Source organism: Chelmon rostratus, chromosome 7, assembly GCF_017976325.1.
Source record: "Chelmon rostratus isolate fCheRos1 chromosome 7, fCheRos1.pri, whole genome shotgun sequence".
Classification (NCBI taxonomy): domain Eukaryota; kingdom Metazoa; phylum Chordata; class Actinopteri; order Chaetodontiformes; family Chaetodontidae; genus Chelmon; species Chelmon rostratus.
Window position 1 is genome coordinate 255,684 of NC_055664.1, and position 20,331 is coordinate 276,014.

Below are 20,331 nucleotides of genomic sequence, written 5' to 3' on the forward strand. Positions count from 1 at the left end.
GGGTGTGGCTGACTTTGAATATAATGCATCCCTCTTCATTAACCGCATACCTGAGTGAGAGTGTGACATTCCCACATACTTCAGAGGGCAGGTATCTTCAATGGCATAGAATAAATGGGATCTTTGCCAGCTACTGGAAAGACCTGTTGGTTAATACAAGTGAAATACGAAATGGGTTCTGAAAATCACAAGGCCTGTGACCAGTTTATGAATTAACATTTGGAGATGCAGCATTAAGAAAGTCCATATTAGATGCCATCTGTTGTGTTGATGAAAATTATATTATACTAAGTCTATTCATAAGGTTTGGTGTAACAGTCATACTTATAAGGGTGTAAGGAGTAATGTAGAAATGTTAGTTGTATCATCTTAGGAAGAACATGACAGAACTGTACAAAAAAACAATGACTAATTATTTGACACTTGGGAAAAGAAGAGCTGTTTTCCTTCTCTCTCAATTATAAAGCATGTTTCTTCCTTATGCAGGCTGGTACTGTAGATAGTGGTAGAGTTTTTCACTGCCACTCATTCCAGGGCAGATATTTTCCAGGCTGATATCAAAAGCAAAGCAAAGGTGATTTGCAATTTTTGTACATTCTCAAAACTTTTTTCCCATAAAACCTCAGATGCATACTAGATCCACCATGTTCAGGCCAGTTACCTAAGATAGTATAACAAAATGTCATCAGTGTTGATTTTTGGTGAAGGACTTCACTCTTGGATCACAGTTTGTACTTTGAAATATAAGGCTGGTGATTTACTATGTTTTCCTTATTGTTAAAAAAGTCCCATCAAAAGACAAAAAACAATAATGAATCCAAGTATTGCCACAGTCAGTGCAATAGACCTCAATTGTTGTCAATTGACAATTACAGGTACTGCAAAATCAAAATATTGGAATATGTTGCTGGTGTTGTGCCATATATATTTTTCACTTTTATCATCTCAGTTTCTGCTTCTGGCAGGGTTAGTAGGGTTTCCTCATGGGAAAATAATGTTCCAAATAAGGAACAATGATCTTCACTGGACATTACTGTTAATGTGTGATTGACAGTCATTAGTACAATTTGTGTTAAGAGAACACCAACATGTATCTTACAACTGTAGCTTTGGGCAGGATGTGGCTCTCTTTTTCTCTGTCTCATGAAAATATGGTACCCATACAGTGTAATACAGAGTCAGTTTGGTTTATGTGATGAATAGGTTTTTCACAACTTTTCATTTGAGTTGAAAGTGATGATGCTTTGTGTTTTTTTTTGTTTTTTTTTTTGCTGTTTAGGTTCAGGTTGACACACTAAATAAAGGTTTAATAATAGTAAAAAAATAAATAAATAAAAAGCCTTGTTTTTGCCACCTGGATTTGTATGTAATTGAAACCCACATACCTAATTGGGGCCAGATGTGTAAATTACACATGTCCAAAAACAATGCATTTCCCACATAAGGTGGAAATGAAATAGGCTATAAGGTGAGAAATATAGCCTTTGAGTAAGGTTTAGCTTGTTTGCCAATTTTGTTTTAGTCTACACAGCATTCTGTAAAATGGCAATAAAAGGCCAAGTTATTGACCAAGTCAATGAAAATCCAATGTTCCTGATCCTGAATTGTGAAGCACTTTGTAAAGTATGTTTCAGTATGGCCACTCTAAGTTAACTATTGATCATCTCTCTGATGTTAAATAATGTTGTCAGAGATATCACTACCAATTGATTACTGGCACATGTGATAAATTATTAGTACAGGCGCTATAAATAGCCACAGTCATATGTAGCTGTCATGTGGAATGACAGCTGTTCTGACATTGTTGAATAACCTCTGATATGACACAATCTTTCAAATTGTGGAGCGGGCATAAGTATAGACATGCAAGCAAGTGATTCAGGGTGTATCTACATTGATTTATAACTAACTGTGGGAGTGGAAATGAGGCTCATGCAAATGCTGTCAGTTCCACAGATTTATGACACAGAACCAACTGTTCCAATCTAGTCATTTAAAGGACCCAAAATGCCACACTCGAACAGAGAGAGCAGGAGACCAGAGAGAGTCAATAGATTTTTAATGAATCTTCAGAGAATGTGCAAACAGACGCATCTAGTTGAATCACAGAACTTGGAGATCTCAGGGAAGGAAAGCCAGAGAAGTGTTGAATCCATTCCTTTACTGAAGACACCAACTGAGCAGGTCATGAACGGAGACAGGTGGTGGTTAGACACCTAAGATAACCTAAGGAGCAAATCTCCTCCTTTATTCTCACTACATTTCAAGCATTTCGGACATCTAATTTGGAGAAGTGGCTGAAGTGACCTGAATGTAGAGGAGATAAGTGACAGAGGGCATTTATTTTATTTTTTTTACAGTAATTGAATTCAAGTCTCAGAAATCAATACATGGATGGAGTGACTTGTTTTTTGAAATGACGAAAAACCCCATAACAACAGGAGAGGAAGAGGGATGGATAATACCTGCAGCAAGTGAATCCTGGATGTAATTTTCCATGGCCTCCCTCTTCGGGCATAAAAGGTTTTACAAACAACTGGTACGCAGAGGAGCTCCAGGAAGGAGGTCAATGGCGATATCATGTGGGCAGGGGGGGTAAACAGACGGCTGGGCAGGGGAGGTAAACAGACGACCAGCAACTGGTCGCGAGACCAGTTGCTGGCCCCTTTTTTCTTATTTTTTTCGTTTTTCTATCGTAAATAGGCATTTTTGTTTAGCTTTCTTTAAAGTGGATGAAGCATTGTTCAATTGTGCATGTGGGAAACACACTTTCTTTACACTTTTATTTTGTTTGGCACTGTTTTTTGCACATTTTGGAACCGCTCTGGGACCCCTTTTGGATTTAGCCACAGCTCTGGGCTCCTTTGTCTGCACGACCCTTCTTTGTTGTAGGCGGACAAGCCCGATGTCCCCGCGAAGAAACAGAGGAAGAGGACAGGCTGCAGAGGCGGACGAAAGAAGCGGAGGACTTATATTCCCTCTGTCATCATCGGAAACGTCCACTCCATCTCTAACAAGATGGGGGAGCTGGCTGCGCTAACTAGGCAGCAGAGGGAGTGCAGCCTCATGTGTTTCTCAGAGACTTGAGGTGAATGTGAATGAGCAACCCGGCGAATGTGTGTGTGAAGGAACAGCTGTGCACACGGGACCTAAAGCTGCTTGTTGTGGCCATACTATCTACCGAGGGCAAAACACGTGATTGTGTTTTGCATGTACATTCCTCCTTTGGCAGAGGCTTCGGCCGCATGTGAGCAGCTCCACAGCGCTGTCAGCCAGATCCAGACGTGCCATCCCCGGGCCCTGTTGCTGATCAGTGTGGACTTCAATCACGCTTCTCTCTCCGCCTCTCTCCCAACATTCACACAGTACATTAAGTGTCATAAAGAGGGACAATACCACACTTAACCATTGTGAAGGACCTTTACCCCCTCCTCCCCCCTCCACCACTTTGGGCGGTCTGATCACAACCTTGTTCATCTGCTCCCCCAATACACACCCAGGGTGTGAAAGGAACCTGCGCAGAAGAGGACTGTGAAAGTGTGGACTGAGGAGGCTAATGAGAGACAGAGGGACTGTTTCCAGACCACAGACTGGAGCATGCTCTGCAGCTCTTATGGAAATGACCTGACGGCCTCACGCACTACATCACGGACGGTACGGTACGGTACTTCTCCAACAACCATCCCTGGGTCACCCCTGAGCTTAAAGTCCTCCTGAGCCAGAAGAAAGGGGCTTTTAACTCAGGGGACAGAGAGGAGGAGAAGAGAGTCCAGTGCGAGCTCCAATAGAGGATCAGGCGGGCCAAGAAGGATTATGGGAAGAAGCTGGAGGAGAAGCTGGCCCAGAACAACGCGTGGGACGTGTGGAGAGGACTGAAGAACATCTCTGGATTTGGAGTGCCAGAGGGACTGCTGATGGAGACCAGCGCTGGGCAGATGGATTAAACTGTTATTTCAACAGATTTGATTCTCCCCCCACCCCTATGCCCCCCTTCCTGCTCCCCCCTTTCACATGTCTCCAGCCCAGTGGGCACTCCCCCCACTCCCCAGACCACCTTCACCTGCCCCTGCTTCCCCACACCCACACAGACTGTTCCCAACACCAGCACCCCCTCACCCCCCACCCTCTGCAGCACACCCCAATAGACACCTGAACACAAAAACCAAAAAGTCAGGAAGGCAAAACATAGGCCCACCAAAGTACTAAGGCTATCGGTCATTACCACACAGATGAACTGACGATTCAATGAATACTGGGTGAGGCACCAGTGCTTAAATACTGTGGCAGCAGGTGAGTCTTGATTGCTCTGATAAAGAGCAGCTTTGCTCAGGAGGAGAGGAGGCTGGACCCAAACTGTCAGCCACACCCTGCGGTGTGGCAAACTCAAACATGACAGACAGGTGAGAGACAGACCAGAGACAGAAGGAAGGAGAGAAACACAAATACACAATTGGGAAAGGGCAGGGGAAACTGCGAATCCCTACACCGACCAGGTGTTTGTGTTGCTTTATACATCTGCTGTAAAGAGGCAATTCAAAGAACTTTATCTATCCCCAGTTAAAAAGTACAGTATATGCAGCAGAGTATTACATATGCACAAACACACATATCTCAATCACACAGGGCTAAACTAGTCAGGTACTCAGGTAAGTAGGCAAGTATGCAACTCTCTCAGTCACTTCAGTAAAGCAAAATCCTCAGCATAGGAAGACATGGGACAGGCATGTTTCACTTTTTGAAATGCTAGCAGTAAGACATTACACAGAGCTTGCCATTGTTCAACATTCAACTACCACCTTTGTGTGCTTCTTACTCTTTATCACAAAATGGATGATTGAAATTCTTGCAGCCTGTATAAAATGCATGTGTTTTGTCTGCTAGATGTGGATGCAAACAACATATCTTGCACCACATTGCAATCATCGTTTGCTTCTCTGATGAGAAGCAAACGAGCTCAGCTCAGGTTTGGTTTGATGTTTCACCAAAGTAGCTGCCAAATGTCTGCATTCGTCCTTGCAGCTCATTCAATTTAGCATCTTTTGAGCTGTAATGACAAGCCCGGAGGCACAAGGTTTCAGGACTCAGAATGCAGACCACAGTCAAAATAAAGGAAATTTATTAACTCAAAGCGCTCAGGATGAATGGCAAAATACAAACTAAGAAATGTAACAAAGTGCAACAGAAAACGCTAAGGATAACTAGACTAGAAAAAGAACAAAACTATCAAAGGCTCAAAGATGGCTCGATAACAAAGTAGCAAACAAAAGGTACAGAGCTGGACTAATCACCAAAACTAGATACAAAGTAGCAAACAAAAGACTCAAGGCTGGACTAAAAACTAGACTTACAGGGACACAGAAGACAAGGATCATGGAACGCTAGATGGCAAGGCAAGTACAGGACAAGGCCCGAGACAATCTGGCACAGGACAAAGGGAGACGCAGACTATATATACACGAGGTAACAATGAACAGGTGGAGACAATTAGGGCGGGGTAGACAATCAGACAGGCGGGAAACACAACGGGAAGTCAAGGGCCTGAAACGAGAGGAGAGTTAGGTTTCACAATAAAACAGGAAGTGCAAGACAAGACATGACGCTCGTGAACAAAACACATTAACACATTGGCGAGACATGACAGTACCCCCCCCCCCCCCCCCAGGGCCGACTCCTGACGGCCCAAGAACATCAGGGTGTCGTCTGTTGAAGTCCTCTATAAGAGTCTTATCCATAATAAAGCTTGCGGGGATCCAGGATCTCTCCTCAGGGCCATACCCCTCCCAATAGATACTGGAATCCCCGTCCTCGCACAGCGAGCAGTTTTTTCACCGTGTAGACAGGACCTCCATCTACCAGGCGAAGAGGAGGGGGTGGTTCGGTGGGGGGTACCAAGTTGCTTTCCCAGACAGGTTTGAGTTTTGACACATGGAAGGTGGGGTGGACTTTCATGGACCTGGGGAGTTTCAGACGGACAGATACTGGATTAATAACTTTAGATACAGCAAAGGGGCCCACAAACCTGGGTGCCAGCTTTCGGGAATGCACATGGAGAGGGAGATCCTTTGTGGACAGCCAAACCCTCTGGCCCTGAGCATACTGAGGTGCTGCTTTGCGATGTCGATCAGCCGCTGCCTTCATCCGTGTTTCATTTCTTCACAGCATGCTCTGTGCTGCTGCCCGGAGTCCTGTGACAAAGTCCAGAGCGAGGTGTGTCCATGGTCTCTGAGGGATGGGCAGAGGTTGAAGAAGTCCGGTCGGGTTCTGACGGAGAGTCTTGTTCCTGGAACAAATTTCACAAGCCTGTACATATTCCAGTATATCTTGTTTCATAGTGGGCCACCAGAATCTTTGCTTGATCACAAACTGTCCTTTTTACCCCCGGATGGCATGTAAGCAAGGATGTATGTGCCCATTGGATCACCTGCGACCTCAGATGAGCCGGTACGCACAACCGGTCGCTGGGACAGCCTGCAGGGATTTCATCACCCTCAGTAGCTTGTTGCACATCCTTTTCTATCTGCCAGGAGACCCATCCGACCACACAGTTCAGTGGTAGGATGGTTTCGGGTTCCTTGGCGGCCGGTTCCGGTTCGTACAGACGTGACAAGGCGTCCGGTTTAGTGTTCTGAGAACCGGGCCTGTATGACAAGGTGAACCGGAACCGGCTGAAAAACAGCGCCCATCGGGCCTGTCTGGCATTAAGTCTTTTGGCAGTCTTGATATATTCTAAATTTTTGTGGTCAGTCCACACTAGGAACAGCTGTTCTGCTCCTTCCAGCCAGTGCCGCCACTCTTTGAGAGCGGTCTTTACTGCTAATAGCTCCCTATTGCCCACATCATATTTCCTTTCTGCCGGGTTTAGCTTACGTGACAAGTAGGCGCATGGGTGAATCTTATTATCTTTAGCAGATCGTTGGGATAAAACTGCCCCTACCCCCTCGTTCGATGCGTCTACCTCAACCACGAACTGACGTTGTGGATCAGGTACCGTGGGGACAGGAGCGGAGATGAAGGCCGTCTTCAGACGCTGGAAGGCTGTCTCAGCACCGGGAGACCACTGAAACACTGATTTGGCAGATGTGAGAGCATGGAGAGGAGCAGCAACAGAGCTAAAGTTTCTGAAAAATTTTCTATAAAGTTAGCAAACCCCAAGAACTGCTGTAATTTCTTACGGTTTGTCGGGACTGGCCATTTAGCCACCGCACTCACTTTCTCTGGGTCCATCTCAATCTGATTCTTGGTTATGACATAGCCTAAGAATGAAACCTGATTAGTGCGAAACTCACATTTTTCGGCTTTGACATACAGGTGGTGTTCGAGTAGGCGAGACAGTATTTGGCGGACATGACGCTGATGGGAATCCAAGTCAGGCAAGAATATCAGGATATTATCCAGATATACAAAAACAAAGTCATTCAGATATTCTCTCAAAACAGGGTCGGATTATCCCTGACTTAAGTGAAGCTTGGATGTACTCATCCATCACTTTACGCTCAGGTACCGAAAGCGAGTAGAGTCTCCCCTTGGGAAAGGGAGCTCCGGAGAGCAGCTCGATGGCGCAGTCTGAGGACCTGTGAAGAGGTAACGATGTAGCTTTGTTTTTGTTGAAAACTTCCTTGAGATCCCAATAACACCGCGGCACCCGCGCCAAATCCGGATACTGCTCACTCTCCTCCTTCGAGATCCCGATAGCAGCTTTGCTCTGGGTGTTTATGCTGTGGACAGATAAGCATGGAGAGTTCGTCATGCAATCCCTTCCCCACCCCAGGATTTTCCCAGTTTCCCAGTCTAAGTGGGGGTTATTTTTGCAGAGCCACGGAAAACCCAGAATGAGAGAGTGTTGTGCATGACATGTAATGACTTTTGACATTGGCCTTTTGTCATCATTGCAAGCATGTCACTCATTTCTGATTTTAGTCAGACATGCGTACTTGCATACCAGTGATGTGCACCCCAAAAAATACCAGAATAATCAGAATGATTAAAAAAATATAGAAAAGTAAAGTGCATAACTAAAAGTGAAAAAGTCAGCAGCGGTATGTTTTACAGAGGGGATGGGGCAGGTTCAAGTGAGAGGCCAAGTTCTGTGTATGCATACTTTTGTCTTTGTCTGCACGCAGTTTTAGCCATGAATCTACCAAGAGTTTTATGCGTCTGGCTCTTGGCATCTGGACTTTCATGAGGAAAGTTAGAAAAAACTAAACCTAGTTGATTTTTAGCTGTTATTTGATGTTTTAACATATGTATTAGCATATAGCTTTATTTTTTTGTTTTAAACTTGACATTCACAACTACTGTGCATACTGGTAAGAAAAAATACAATTCAATATCAAGTTTCCTATGTTTATAAACACATCAGTGAGCTGCACTATTGCACTGGTTGTCATGTTCCACCATCAACACACTGTACTTTATTTTGATTCAGTCCCATATGCACAGTCCTGCTGCTGGAAAGACTCATTATAGCAGAAAATGTGTATTAATTCACTGTTGAAAATGCCCCCAACGCAGTATTTTCTCCTAATGTTTGCTAAAAACTATGATGGCTTAGTCTTAAAAAACAAACAAATTATTGAGAGATATACTAACGCATTAGTATTGTGCTGCAAATAAGAAATGCATATACCTATACCTATCATTTAACTGAAGTAAGATCTGAAGAAATTCTTTAATAAAATGAAATCACTGAACTCTCAACATAGCCAGTGTGATCTTTCTCCATGGATAATCAGCAGAAACCTAATGATCATTGTAAGTGTCTTTTTCTCTTTCTTTCTCTGTCTCTAATCACTGCATTGAAGAGAGGAGAGAATGTGTGTCTCTGTGTGTGAGTGAGCTTGCATGCTTGCATGTGTGCGCAATGGAGCTATATGGTCAACTAAACATTGTGCTGCCTTAACATGACTGTGCAGAGAGGGAAACCAGCCATTTCGAGAGGCCATGGCTTTACTGGAGAACCATCCACGTGTCAGGGGCCTGTCCTTCACCTCATTCCTAATCCTTCCTTTCCAGAGAATCACAAGGCTCAAGCTGCTAGTACAAGTGAGTTTGCCAACATAAGTTAAAACTTAATAGATATAAAAAGAAACGTTCAGAAAAGAAAAGTTCAGCTTTATATATTTTGAACATGTGTCAAGTAGCAAGTAGCAGTAATAAATAGGTGTTTTGTTGAGGCTTTTTGTTGTTTTTATCTGACTTTGTTTGTCTACACAGAATATCCTGAAAAAAGCAGAGGAAAACTCAGAGAGGGAAGCAAATGCTATAAAAGCACATCAACAACTGGAGCAGGTGAGCATCTCTAAAAAGAGTGGCCCCAGGTTGGGTTCAGAAAGGTAGTTGTAAGGATGATGACTTATCATTTAGAGTATGTACCCACTGCATTGGCTAATCAGAATTATGTGATAAGATAAGATAAGACTGTGACGTTTGGACACCACAGAAGATGGCTGCCTAAACTTGTGCTCCCAGCGTTGTCGCCGCTAATTTTGTTTTCATCTGTTTTATTCGCTTTGTTTTAATTTGGTTAATCAGTCATTGAACTCTTTACATATTGTGGTTGCAAGCAAAATGCCGAATCCGCGAAAGAACGACGTTAATGCAGCTCAACAGCGAAATGGCTCCAAGGCTAATGCTAACTCCAGGACTGGGCAGACTACTTCAAACACCTCGGATACTACTGTAGCCGAGCCGTCCTCCAAGCCGTGATACTCGAGCTTCTTCAGAAGTTATTCGAGGACCAATCGAGGTATTTTACAGAACTACAAAGAGAGCTGTTGGAGACGAGGAGAGCCGTTTCTGCAGTTGAGGAGAAATTAGCCGACGTGCTAACCCGAATGTCCAGTGCGGAGGCTCAGCTAGACATGCTTGAAGATGTGGAGGTGCAACGTCGTGACTGTCCCCTGGCTTTAGCCTCTGATGTCGAGAAGCTGGATGCCAAATTGGTTGAGTATGAGGACAGCGAAAGACGAGGGAACTTACACATTTACAGATTTCCAGAGCATGTCGAGGATAAACCGCCGAGGCCATTCGTGCGTTTTTTGAATTCCAACAGAAGGAGCGGGTGAGAAGTCTGGCTAGGGAGATGGGAGATGTCTGCTGGCAGGGACACAAAATAAGCTTCTATCAGGATTTTTCTAAGGCCACACAGGACCGACGACACTCGTTTTTGGACTGCAAAAGTTTACTTCACTCTGCCAAAATCCCGTTCAGCATTGGATACCCTGCTGTCCTGCAGTGCATTAAAAACTTTTAGACTTTGCTGCGAGAAATGGTATGCTGTCATGGTCACAGTAAGCCTGACTCTCTTTTGCTTCTGCCGAACTCCAGCCCCGGGTAAGATAACCTGAACAATGTTATGTACATTTCTCAGCATGATGGTCGCAGCATTGAATCAAGCTTAGAGCCTCCCCAGCACGTTTCTTTCCTTGTTTTTGCCACAGAACGCTGAGGCAGGGGCTTCAGGAGGTTTGTCCTGAAAAGTGTTTCTGGACTTTAGTCTGATATGCTCATACAGGAATGTATTTGTGCATTTGTGGTTCTTCCTTGTTTATTTTTTAACTCTTCCGTTGCAGCATTATGTAGCTGTACAGTGTTGCTCTTGTTTTTCCCTTTCTGCAACCGGAGTTGATGTGCCTTAATATAGTTTTCAGGCAGTCCCTTTACATGTACAGAAATGCAGGGGCATAAAAATGAACGTTTGTGCGCATGCACATCCTTAAAGCTACTATGCAACCAATTGCATTGGCAGGATATAATATGCAAAGTTATGCAGGTCATTTGTGACTGTGTATTTCTGTTAGTTTTAATTAATTTACTTTCACTGTTGTGATAGTGGAGGCAGATCCACTTTGGTTATTGTGTATTTGTGTTCATTTTATTTAAATTACATTATGGCTTCATTGTTTTTATAGTCATGCCATGATTATAACTGTTATCCTTATAACATGCCTTTTTTTATTTTAATTTATTTATTTATTTTTCTTTTTTTTCCCTCGCATGTTAGTGTGTAGAGAACAGGGATCAACGTCTAGCTTCTGATGCGCTGCGTCAATTGGCGGCTCATGTTGGCGTGGTGGATGTTTGGCGAATGATGAACCCCTCTTTAAAAGATTAGCATTCTCAAGGTTAGACTACATCTTTGCATCCAAAGATCTATTTCAGAGTGTGCAAAATGCCTTTTATATTCCTGTTACTTGGTCTGATCATAAACCCATTTACTGCTCAGCCAGCGTCAGGGTTACCCCTGCAAGGGCTCCCAGATGGCGCTTTAACTCCTCACTACTATGCGATGAAGCATACAAGACTCAGTTTGAAGCCAATTTTAGAGAGTTTTTGGACGTCAATTAAGGTTCTGTGAATGACCCAAGGATTATGTGGGAGGCGGTGAAGGGTTTTATAAGAAGCAACACCCCTTTGTATGTGTCAAACAGGAATAAAGAACGCAGAGCTACGTTGGAAGCACTAAGCCCTTGATGCTACTTTGCAATGTAATTATAGTGACTGTGTTTCTCTCCAAAAAGAGCTAGTTAAGAAAGAAATTAACTCTTTACTCAGGCGCCATTCAGAATTTCTTATGCATAGAACCAGGCAGACTTATTACTTCCATTCCTCCAGACCTAGCCACCTGCTGGCCATGAGGCTCCGAACAAATGAGCACTTTGCTGACATTTTCTGTGTTAAATCCAAGGATGGAACAGTTTTGAGAGATCCTAAAAAGGTCAATGACGTCTTTGCTTCTTTTTATAAAGATTTGTACAGCTCTGTTAATTGCTTTGATAAATTGGAAAGTCTCTCCACTAATGAATCTGAACAGCTAAATGCCTCTATAACCGCACATGAAATTGAGACAGCTGCAAAAGCCATGCATAAAGGTAAATCACCGGGCCCAGATGGGATCCCGCCTGAGTTTTATGTTACCTTCTGGCCCTTAATTGGTCCCTTACTTGTTGACATGATACAGTTTTCGCTTGGAATTGGTTCTTTTTTTAGAGATGTTAACACTGCTTTAATCACCTTGCTTCTTAAAAAAGACAAGGACCCGGTGGAATGTGCTAGTTGTAGGCCTATATCGCTTTTAAATGCAGACTTAAAAAGTGTTGGCTTCGCGACTTCAGGGTCACATGACCAAACTTATACACAGTGATCAGACAGGATTCATTAAATCTAGATTAGCCTCAGACAATGTCAGGAGACTCCTACATGTCATGGATGTTGCCCAAGGCCTCAGCAACCCAGCAGCAGTCCTTTCGCTCGATGCAATGAAGGCCTTTTACCGCCTAGAGTGGCCTTTTTTGTGGTCCGTGTTGGAGGCAATGGGTTTTGGTGCTCCATTTATGAAACTTATTAAGGTAGTGCTTACGGGCAAGAATTGCTCTTCCCCCTTTGTTATCTCAAGAGGCTTAAGACAGGGCTGTCCCCTAAGCCCAATGCTGTTTGCGCTTTCCCTTAAGCCACTGGCACAGACCATCCATCAGTCACCTGATCTATCACCAATCGCAATCAATGGATGTCATCATATTTCATTATATGCTGATGATGTCTTATTGTATCTCAATAACGCTGTGCAAGGTCTCTCACATATTTTGTCCATTTTTGATCGGTATGGTAAATTATCTGGTTTTAAAATAAACTGGCTTAAATCAGCTTTGTTACCGCTAAATCAGGCAATGGTTAATGTCTCCATCCCTGCAACTATTCCAGTTGTCAAAAACTTTACATATTTGGGGATAGAAATTTTTCCTTCAATTCCAGCGACAGCCAAAAACAATTATAACAGTTTACTGTAAAATTACTTCTGACGTAGACAGGTGGTCTACATTGCCAAGCTCACTTCGGAGTAGGTTGTCAATTATTAAAATGAACATTCTTCCTAGAGTACATTTTTTCAGTTCCATGTTACCTGTCAAACCGCCTTCCCAGTATTGGAGTAAATTGCAGACAGTAGTAAAAAAAATTTATGTCTTTCTACAGTGCAGAGGGAGAGACAGGCTGGGGGTCTGTCTCTTCCAGATTTTAAATTTTACAGTTGGGCATTTACACTTAGACCATTATTAAATTGGCTACGGCCTGAGGTGCCAGTGTCTTGGCGTGTGCTGGAGGAGAGCTTGGTGAGCCCTCGTTCTCTCCCAGATCTTTTGTTTTCAATCATATCCATAGCTCAATGTCATCGGGAGTTCGCCCCTATTGTCTCACAAACGTTATCGGTATGGAGATCAGCAGAGAAGCTATGTGGATGCCCCTCTGCATGGAACCCCGGTTCCCCGCTGTATAATAATACTAGACTTTTGATTGGTGGCCATCCTATTCGGTTTCCTTGGTGGAAAGACAGGGGTGTGCGTGTGCTGGGGGACATTTATGGGAATGAGGGCTTACATTCCTTTCAAGAATTATGCTCAAAATTTTATTTGCCACGTTCTTCTTTTTTCTTTTATTTGCAACTGCGATCAGCTCTAAAGGCTAGTGGAGTTCCATTACACAGTCCTCTCACACCACACTCATTGCATAAAATTCTACTCAGCACAAGAAGCACAAGTGCACAATCGGTTAATGTTACAGCATGCACAACATCCCTTGGCATTAGATGCTTTACATCCTTGATCTGGACCCAGCTTTTGATTGGAACAAAGTCTGGTCCAACATAGTATTAGCATCCAGGAATCCTGATCACCAGCAAATACATTATAACTTTGTCTACCCAGTGTACTTGACACCGAGGAAACTTTACTGTTTCAATCCTCAAATGATTGCTGACTCTAATTGTACTCTGTGCTCCATGAAAGCTACTGGTACTTTCTTTCATATGTTTTGGGAATGCTCCCCGGTGGCCAGATTCTGGGGGATTGTAGCCTCCAAACTTTCAAAGATATTTGGGATTGATTGTCCATGCATATTGCTCTTGTTCAGAGGCACTGGATCTCATCTTTTTCTGTATTGCTGCATGTGCATCTGTCAATAAAGTAACAATTTGATCACAAAAAAAGATAAGATAAGACTTTATTGATCTCACAATGGAGAAATGCACTCTTACAGAAGCTCTTCAGAACACACAAGGGGGTGCAAATAGCAAATGGAGGTGCAAATAAGAACAATAGGAACAATGAGGTGCAAAATAAGAACAATAAGGGTGCTAATAAGAACAATAGGAAGAACAAGAACAAGGTGCAAATACGAACAAAAAAACTTTACTTTTCTAAATTAAAAAAATTACACTTTAAACTATAAGAGTTTCAAGTGACCTTTTCCCTGCAGTAGTGGATCTGGATGTTTATAATCAGAGAAGAACAAATAAGAACAAACAGAGCAAACAGTACACATTCCTGTTATATTAGTTGCATTATGAATGCCACAATTTACACTGATTGTTAAGATGAAGGATAAAGTGATGTTGCCATTATAACTTTATGAAGTTGTAAAAAAGAAATGTTGGTGTCTGACAACCTCTTTGGTTTGTATCATCATCTCACCAGTATTTGAAGCAATACACCCCCACAATTTATTGCTGTTTTTTTCAGCAATATATTCATATGGAGGTCAGGTGTGATTGACAACCATACCATGATTTTGTACCCTGTCCAGGTCACAGTTAACTTATGAGAACTTGTGCTTGGTTGTGTTTTGTGATGTTGAAGCTGTGGCTCCACATAGCCATGTTCATTGTGTCTTTACTCTGGATTATTAATTAAATTAAATTATCGATTTGAATTTTTATTCACACATACATGTGCAACATGAGGCCACAATCAAAGATTCACTGGGTCCCACTGTAATTGCAAAAACTCAATTGTGTTAGCAGAGTCAGCAACTGATATCAAAACAGTTTCACTGCACAGCAGTGTACATAGCCCTGCTGGACCAGACCATACACTCATAAACGCAACAAAAGTACACTAATGTTGAACAGTGACAGGTAAGGGAGACCGATTCCTACAAAAACTAATTTTCTATGGCAGCATCACACTAGAGCAATCAAAAAAGGATTTTTAGCCTAACAAAACTGAAATTACTTGATATTATTAATATCTACCATATCATACATGTTTTATTATTACATGCCTGATGTCTTTTCATGCCAGTCGTTGTTGTGGGTGGTGTTGCAATGGACCATGTTGACCTCCACCATCAGCTGCCTTTTGCACTTTATTTTGGACAATCTGAGATAAGTCTGAACTGGCTAGAAAAAGCAACCAATGTTCCCTAGGAACTGAGTAGCCCCGTTTTTATTGAAGAATAAGAAAGTAAATAAGAACGCAGCAAATGAGACTACTACAACATGAATTCAGATTTTCTTCTTCTTTTTACAACTTTAGTGTTTACCAAAATCATATTTTTTTACATTCCATAACAAGAATCAAACATAGATATATGGAAGAAAAAACAATATCATTTGATTTTCCAAGGTTATGGACTGATGGTGTACATTTGTGTCTTCCTCAGATTGTGAAAGAGTGTAATGAGGGGGTGCGAAAAATGAGTCGTACTGAGGAGCTCATCAGCATTGAGAAAACACTGGAGTTTAAATCCAAGGTAAATTCCTATTGTCTTGCATTTCCTTTTGTAATGAACTCAACCAGTTCTGTTTTCATGATGGCACATTGCAGATTTTTGGGTGTTTGTGCCCAGGGACCACTCGAAAGAAATGTGTTAGTCTCTTATTTAATATTAATTTTAAAAATGTTATTTTCTTCTTTCTACTGCTGAAAAAAGTAATTGCTTTTTTTTATTTATGAATTGTCTTGTGAGCCGGATCAGACAGTCTCACAGTCCATTACAAATCCTCTCAATCCAGCAGATTAAGGGGATTAGGGGATTAGTTCAGACTATAACTGTGTCTCAATTTAGAGACCACTTTCTTCATATCTGGGGTCCAAGACTGGATACGTCATAAGTAAATAAAGCTGTCCCATTCCAAAGGTCTGAAAAATATGGCTCTCTTTTGCCCTGTTATGGACACAGGGTTTATCCTTTACAGTCATTTGTATCCTACAGTCTATTAGCTGCCATGATTATTTACAGGTGTGAAGATTAAGTATTGCATGATTACATCATACTTCCCTGCTATTTTACAACATACTTCCTAGTATTTGCAATCAGATGGTGATTAGTCAATGGTACAGTAATCCTTACTTTATACCCCTTTATATCTTTTTTATCTCTGTTAACCCATATAGTCTGTGCCCATCATTTCCCACTCACGCTGGTTGCTAAAGAAGGGTGAAGTGCAGTTAATGGCCGGGCCCAAGAGCACAAGGACCATGAGGAGTCGCAAGCTCTACCAACCAGTCTACTTGTTTCTTTTTAACAATCTGCTGCTGGTGACCAAGCGCAGCTCTAGGTAAGCATTTGTTCAGCTATTCTTTGAAATCCTTGTGTTTTAACAAATGGCTTGTTTTGTCAGACTCTTTACATTCAGCTGCCAGTTAATTAAGTATGCCTAAAGTTTTTGGAGATTCAACTTTATTTTGGAGGATGTTGTTTGTGGTGCTGTTGAACTGTATTGTGTTATACAGAGTGGTGTTTCTCTTATTTAGCTATTCTCATTGACAGAAAAGGTTGTGGAGAAAAAAATAGTGTATATTTACATTCAAAATCAAATTAGTCGATCGCTGCACTGAAAGTGGGCAATATTAATTCAGTAAACATGTTATCAGTGGGGACAAGTTCCAGGTACTTGATTCATGCACACGGGCCATGTTGAGGACTGAAGATCTTGAAGACCAAGGCCAGTTGCTGGCCAATGTCTTTAATCTTAAGCTGCTGGAGAACCAAGAGGAGCGCCCAGTCAGCTACATGCTCAAGACCTCCAGCATGTGAGTATCTCAATCAGAATTAATTTAGGATTCCATTACACGGTTTTGAATGAGATGTGGGTCAGAGAAGTGACAGAAAATGAAGAGGCTGTTTAGGCAATGTATATGTTCATACAAATTATTTGGTAACTATGATAATACGTATGGTGGTGCAGATGCATCAGCATTTTGTTTGTGGGTCAGAAGCTCTGTCAAAGATTCATTTATTTATATCCAATTGAAACACACATTTTTACACTGCACTTCCAGTTCTTGGCTGTTTTTGTCCACATGTTTTAACATCGTAAAATATTTTATTGGATGAGCAGATCTTAAATTTGAAGTCTCCTGGCCAGGCTTGCCATGAGTGGATGTTATTGCAGACCAAGCTTTTTTTTTAGCATGGGAGCTAACTAATGTCAGCCACCACCAACATCACCAAGGGGAACCACAACTAACTAATGTGCTTATCAGATCAATTGCAGCAGGCCCACTCTTTGGGCCTGAGTCTCATCCTACTCCAAGTAGGACCGCCTGTGTACAACGTTCCAAGTCTAATTTCCACTGTGGGCTCACACTGTTGGCCCTTGTGTATCGCCCTGTGCATTGCTCAAGTTACTACACCAAACACCGTTTACTGGCCATAGCTGTTTCTCTTTCCCCAGTGACCACCACAAGTACAAATCATGCCTCCACTCATCTGACTATCCAGATGCAACAGCTGTCTCTGCCTGCCTGAACCATAAAATCTCAGAGCTGGAAGGGAGAATATCCATCCTGTACCAGATTAGGGATAGAGTAGATCCTCGACTCATTGGTCACCAAGGGCCCCCCTGTCACCACCACAGATGCTGGAGAACTGTACTTAACTGTCACATGCCTGGGACATGCACCTAAAGTTAGAGTTCTTGGTTCTCAGCAAAAATTTTAATCTGGGCAAGGCTAGGCTCTTGCCAGATGTACCGGGGACCCTGGTCCCTGACTTGCTTTTAGGCAGCATAGAAACAAATGCACATCTGCAATAAGAAAAGCTAAATCTCATTGTTGTTTATTTTGAATTCCCAAATTGTTTTCGGATTCAGCAAAATTCTGGAAAGCAGCGAATTCTGTAAAACATAGGTCTTTCCTCTTGTCTGTGAATATTCTCATTCATCCAGGTCATTGTAAGCTTTAGGGCATTCAATCGTTCGCAACTGGACCTCGTCAGTTTGTCTTAGAAGACGTTTCGCCTCTCATCCGAGCAGGCTTCATCAGTTCGTACGCAACCAGACTAGATAGGACAGCTCTAGTCCAATGCAATGATGTTAGGTTCAAGTATTTATCCCCTGAGTGAGACCAACCCACAAAAACAAGAATGGTATCACTCTATTGTGAGGCAAACGATCCCCCCATTAAGGCGGGGTGGGGTGCAACCCTTTGGTGTCAACGACAGTCATTAGCCTCGTTAGTGTCCCATTGTTGTCATTGGGAGGCTCCTTGAGCCATGTGTGAATGGCTTTGTTGTTTGTTTTCAGAGGCTAAATCTTTGAATCTCTTAGGGAGAGATGAAAGGACAGCATTGTATGTGGAAGATAGGTGGTGTCTAAGACCTCCCCCTCTTTTCAGAGATGGTTTTTCAACCTTGACATAGATAGCTTCTCTTACCCCTCTTTCAAACCATCTGTCTTCTCTGTCCAGAATATGCACATTTTTATCCTCAAAGGAGTGTGCTTTCTCCTTGAGATGCAGGTAAACAGCTGAGTCCAGCCCTGAAGAGTTAGCCCTTCTGTGTTGTGCCATGCGTCTGCTCAGTGGCTGTTTAGTTTCCCCAATATACAAGTCTATGCATTCCTCACTGCACTGGACTGCATACACCAGATTGTTCTTCTGAGTGTGAGGTGTCCGGTCTTTAGGGTGCACCAGCCTTTGTCTGAGAGTGTTCCCAGGTTTGAAATGTACCGGGATGTTGTGTTTGTTGAAGATTCGCCTGAGCTTCTCTGATACACCAGACACATATGGAATGACGATGTTATGTCGTCTGTCCCTCTTTTCTTCCTCTGTCACCCTGTTCTTTCTGGAAGCAGCTGAACTTTTCAGCTGGGACCAGCTGGGATAACCACAGGTTTTGAGGGCCCCTCTCAGGTGTTTGTGTTCCTTGTCCCTTGCCTGTTGGCTGGTTCGAACATTATCAGCTGTGTTGTAGAGTTCTGATAACACCTAGTTTGTGTTCCAGTGGGTGATGTGAGTCAAAAAGGAGGTATTGGTCTGTGTGAGTAGGTTTTCTGTAAACCCCAATATGGGGTTATTTACTGCTCAGCCACAGTTTAGGGGTGTTCACTGTGAAATCATATAAAGAGATTTGTTTAGATTTTAATAAACATTTTGAATCTGCTGGTAACTTATACAGGACCCTTTCTGTCCACTCTGATCCCGATGGCCAGGTAATGCCAAGGTCTCATTTTACATTACAGCTGTTCTTTTCTGGTGACATGGCCAGTGCAGTATTGGCCATAGACAAAGACTTGACAACGACAATGAATGAAGGGGTGAATAAGATAGGGAGTCATTCTTAAGAGTATTATGCTCTATAAAGATGATAATGCTTTCAGTAACACACTAGTTTGGTCCCACAAAAGAATTCAGTTGATGAGGATAAACTTGATCCCTACTTTTTAAAGCTTACTGCACCAATTATAGTCTGCTGCGTAACAATTTTGAACCGTTATCAGTTTTAATTGGTACGTTTCCTAAGGCCTAGAAGACTGCTTTTGTAACCCCATAAAATAAATGCAGTGGAACAGCCAAACTTAACAATAGGTCTATTTCTAAATTATCATGCAAAAACACTATCATCTCTATTATTAATTAACTTAAATCATTCCTCTCAGCACATTCTATTCTAAGCATCCACCAATTAGGTTATAGAGAAAGCACAGCACTTTCACAGGTTCCACTTTTGTTGAAGATCAGCTTGCAGCTCTTTTTATTGATCTTTCATAGGGATTTCATATAGCCACTCATGCTTGGCTTTTAAAAACGCTTCACAATATTGGATTTAATGACGTTGCTCATAGAATTCAGAATTCATAGAGTTACCTCATAGACAGAAATCATTGCATGCTCCAAACCACAGAAAAAGTCCAATGAAAGGGACAGCTCCCCGAGGTGGGTGGAGGGAGGTCTGGAGGAGGGACTTAGGGGCAAGAGGTCAAGGAGCTGAAGACTGAACTTCACAGGGAATCTCAGGCAGGCAGCCTGGTGACTGGGCAGGGGCAGAGCAGGGAACCTCAGGCTGTTGTTTGAAGGCCAGAGACCAAGGCGAAACCCCTCTGGAGGTCTAGCAGGTGGCCGAGGATGAGAAGGAGGCCAGTGAGAGCGGAACTTCGCAGGAGAACATCGGCAAAGGCAGAACCTCTCAGGGGGACGAGCAGGAGGTTGGCGAAGGCAGGACCTGTCAGGAGGATGGTGGCAAAGACAGAACCTCTCTGGAGGACAAGCAGGAGATCAGCGAGGACGGAACCCCTCCGGAGGTGAGCTGCGGAGGTGGGGTCCCTCTGGATGTCGGCAC

General features: G+C 42.8%; 1 protein-coding gene across 1 annotated transcript in view; it reads left to right on the forward strand.

The window, feature by feature from the left end:
- The window catches only part of ngef (neuronal guanine nucleotide exchange factor), a 37,849-nt gene that overhangs the window by 11,705 nt on the left and 5,813 nt on the right, over window positions 1-20,331 (forward strand). Inside the window, exons 9-13 of the mRNA XM_041940020.1 lie at window positions 8,913-9,042; window positions 9,214-9,288; window positions 15,433-15,522; window positions 16,167-16,330; window positions 16,647-16,805. Coding sequence (XP_041795954.1) covers window positions 8,913-9,042; window positions 9,214-9,288; window positions 15,433-15,522; window positions 16,167-16,330; window positions 16,647-16,805 — 618 coding nt within the window. The remainder of the gene's footprint in view (window positions 1-8,912; window positions 9,043-9,213; window positions 9,289-15,432; window positions 15,523-16,166; window positions 16,331-16,646; window positions 16,806-20,331) is intronic.